The 3,471-nt window shown below is 47.9% G+C and overlaps 1 protein-coding gene across 1 annotated transcript in view; it reads left to right on the top strand.

Annotated features, from left to right (window-relative positions):
* LOC104275757 (constitutive coactivator of PPAR-gamma-like protein 1) overlaps positions 1-1,769 on the top strand; it is a 32,875-nt gene extending 31,106 nt beyond the window's left edge. Inside the window, 3 exon segments of the mRNA XM_009871802.1 lie at positions 109-132; positions 135-239; positions 1,624-1,769. Of these exon segments, the coding sequence (XP_009870104.1) occupies positions 109-132; positions 135-239; positions 1,624-1,769 (275 nt within the window).
* Positions 1,770-3,471: the final 1,702 nt, after the last annotated feature.

The following is a 3,471-nucleotide window of genomic DNA, read 5'->3' as shown; positions in this document are numbered from 1 at the left end:
TGGCTGCGTGAGGGGGAAGGAGGCAGCAGCGTCTCTGCTAGGGGCCTTCCCGGATTCCCGGCCCCCTCACAGCTTTTCCCCTGTCTTTCTTTACCCTGGGTCTAACAGGAGTCTATGGCTTCGGAGGCCCTTATATTTAGCCACAGGCACTTACCGGGCCTTCCGGGTGGCGGCAGCGGCAGGACACTCCGGAGCCTTCTCTGGCAATGACAGCAACAGGACTAGCAAGTTTCAGGGCGGTAATTATACCCAAAACCCTTTTCTTAGAGCTTCTGGCAAACGGCTTCCTTCACTTTTACGGTTTGGTCTTGAGGCTTTTCCTACTGACTGCTGGTCTCCCTCTCTCCCCTAACTGTCTCGGCTCTCCCTCTCTCGAGCCCGCCCGAGCTGCTGTCCGCTCCGCTCCCAGGGCAGCCCTAAAACCCAACGAGACGGTCCGTCTCCTGCGCTTCGAAACGCGAGGGCGGACTCTGTACTCGGCTGAACTTTGCGGGTGTTTTGGAAAACTCGGGGGCAGTCGAGCTTTTTGCCACAACAACCCCCCGCAGGAGCGACTGCCGGCGGCGTTACCGCTAAACCACACCGGCCTGAGATTCCCTTACCCGCCTGCCTGCCCGTTGCTCGTCTCCTGAGCAAAGCGGGGCGATGGCACCCGAATGACGATCCCTCGTTTAGGGTAAAAATTGTTTCCGCGTGTTTCGCTGTTCTTTCCGGCCTCTGAGCTTTTACCCTTAGAGCGAACGTACCTCTGTCGCTTCGGTGTGTGAGTAACTTGCCCCTGCAAACAATGTGCAATTCGAAGATGAAAGGCTCGTACGGGGGAATCTTTTGGAATTTAATCAGTAGCTCAGTTCCCGGTGTTATTAACGGTAGAAAACTAATCGCGACTGCGTAAATGCTGTGTTTTGTAACCCTTTCAGCGCTGACGGTCTCACCAGTCACGGCTGGCTCGGTTGCACTTCCCTAGGTTTCTTGAAATAACATGTTACGCCCCAGAGTTGATTTTTAAGAGCAAACCACAGGTGTATAAAGATACGAGTGACTTGAATAGAAGATACATTCGTATTTTAGACAACTGCGATTTTTGCTGCTTTCCTGATAGGGGAAGCATAAACCTACCCTTTACAGCCAGAGCAGTTTTAATGTTCTATGTATCAACTTAGTGCTAGTACAGATAATTCTGCCTGCAAGTTGTTTATAGCAGTTATAATATGTGTGTCTTATGCTGATGTTTGATGTTCACTAAAAAAGTACCTTTAAACCTGCAAAAACCACTTCTTCATTAGGAATGCAGGAAAAAATAATCTTCAGAAGGCTTGTAAAATTTCACTTCAGTTTCTTAATGCTTATCTAAAATATTTTTTTAATTACTGAAACTGAAGGACTCGTGTGAGGTCATTTTTCTTTGGGGATTTCCTAGCTCTTTTTAAAAAAGGAGGAGAGAAAAAGCCTCTTGGAGCTGTAATTCTTCTGTAAGACTGCTAAATGAGGGGTAATCGCCCAGTACCGAAAGAGGAAACGGTGTGTGTGATAAAACCTGGGCAAACCAGTTCTCCATTGATGCATGAACTTGGAACACTGTGATTGTGACGATCAAGGTTTGGTTTTGCTTTTTATGTGCAGGAGTCCAACCTATTCCTTCTCAGGGAGGGAAACTTGAAATTGCCGGCACTGTAGTCGGCCATTGGGCTGGAAGCAGACGTGGACGAGGGGGGAGAGGGCCGTTTCCTCTGCAGGTTGTTTCCGTGGGAGGACCAGCGAGAGGGTGAGTGCAACCTTGGGGATCCTACTTTTCCTGTGGAATTGCATGATTGGGGAGGGGGGCGGGAGGTAAAACGGAGAAGCTGGAGGCGTTAGGAATTGCCTACAATGCATTTTCGGGAGCATTAGGCAAATTACATTAATGGAGTATTCAAGGAAAGCATTTACATTCATTCAAAAATGCTGTTGTTTGGTTAACTGATTGGTTCTTCAGATGAGTCTAAGCATTTTTATGTGCAAATAAAATTCATACTCCGAATCTGATATTTAGAGAGAACGATACGCACACACACACTGGGTTATTTTGCATGAGGAAATGACTTGGGGGCTTTCTTGTACGTGAAATCAATAAACACATCAAAACTACCACAGCGCTCGATTATTTTCTCTGTCGTGGTAGGGTATTTATTAAGAAGTATGATAAAATTTTTAATAACTTCATTATGTAATTCTTCTGTGAAGCAGCAAACACCTGAAGGACATTTCTAGGCTTAATGGTTCTCTGCTACAGTCGTGATGGGAGGTGTGCTTAAAAGAATATTAACTTCTTCAGCGCTTCCACTTCATTTCACTACAGCTGAAATTACAGGTGCACAACAGTTCTGAAAAAGAAACACTTTGTTCCAAAAATATCTGGTCCTTTGCTTTTAAGATTATATTCTTGCCACGGGCTTAATTGTTCTGTGCCTTAGAGAACTGTCTTATCGTCTCTAATTAAGATTGTATCTATTACAGGAGACAAATCCAAAGTAACACCATTTGTATATCTTGTCAGCCTTTACCTGTGTTAAAGAAAGGGAGTAAAGTAGGTGTATTTATGCCAGCTTGAGCTAGGAAGCAGCAGCCTGAAAGGATGGGTCAGAACCACGTAAATTCCTCTCCGTCAGTTGAACCGTGCGTGCGCTGGAAAGCGTAGCGCTGAAGTCCGCGCGAGCTGTCGGAACACCCGTCTCGCTGGACCGAGAGAGGGAACACTCAGATAGGAAGCCCTGGGAGAACGGGAGCAGGGGGAGAAGCGAGAGGGGACAGGGAGAGGTAAGAACGGCAGAAGCAGAGACGAAAAAAATCCAGCAGCAGCAAAGGGTGTTGGTTGTAAGAGCAAAGCTGGCACTCTGAGCTGAGAAAACTCAGCTAGGAACTTTTCCTTCTCTGGAACGAGACTCCGTTGCCCAAAACATAAGGATCTAGTGTTGGTTTAGGTGCCTCAGATGACTGGCAGCTCCCTGTGCAGGCCGCGGGCTCTGTGAGACGTCTGGAGAGCAGGGGAATGAGCTGAGGTGTGCGATGAGGCACTGGGCTCCTTTGGGTATTTTCATCTTAGTCCTCAGTTTCGGCGGCCGAAGGACCATTTTTCACCGTTTAAAGGAGGTTAGCGTGCGGCCCTGAATTTTGTGAGGATCCACAAACGGGAGGATCTGGCTTCCTACAGGGCTTGTTACTTTTCTTCAGGTGAATGCAGTGACTGCAGAGCTGTTGGTGGAACGCGGCCAGGTGGTTTGTAGTGTCACCCTGCAAGGCTGCTGTCTGCCCGAGGCACCCTGCGCCGTGATCTGGAGGCACCTTGAGGCTCACATCTGGCTTGCGTTGACACACACCCCTGACGTCCTTCACAGAACAGCAGTTCCTCTGTTTGCTGAAGAAGCAAATACGTGAATTTGATGCAAAAGATCATAGAATCCCAGAATGGCCTAGGTTGGCAGGGACCTTAGA

This window comes from Apaloderma vittatum, unplaced genomic scaffold, assembly GCF_000703405.1.
Source record: "Apaloderma vittatum isolate BGI_N311 unplaced genomic scaffold, ASM70340v1 scaffold20026, whole genome shotgun sequence".
Lineage (NCBI taxonomy): Eukaryota > Metazoa > Chordata > Aves > Trogoniformes > Trogonidae > Apaloderma > Apaloderma vittatum.
This window is presented reverse-complemented; position numbering and strand designations above follow the sequence as displayed.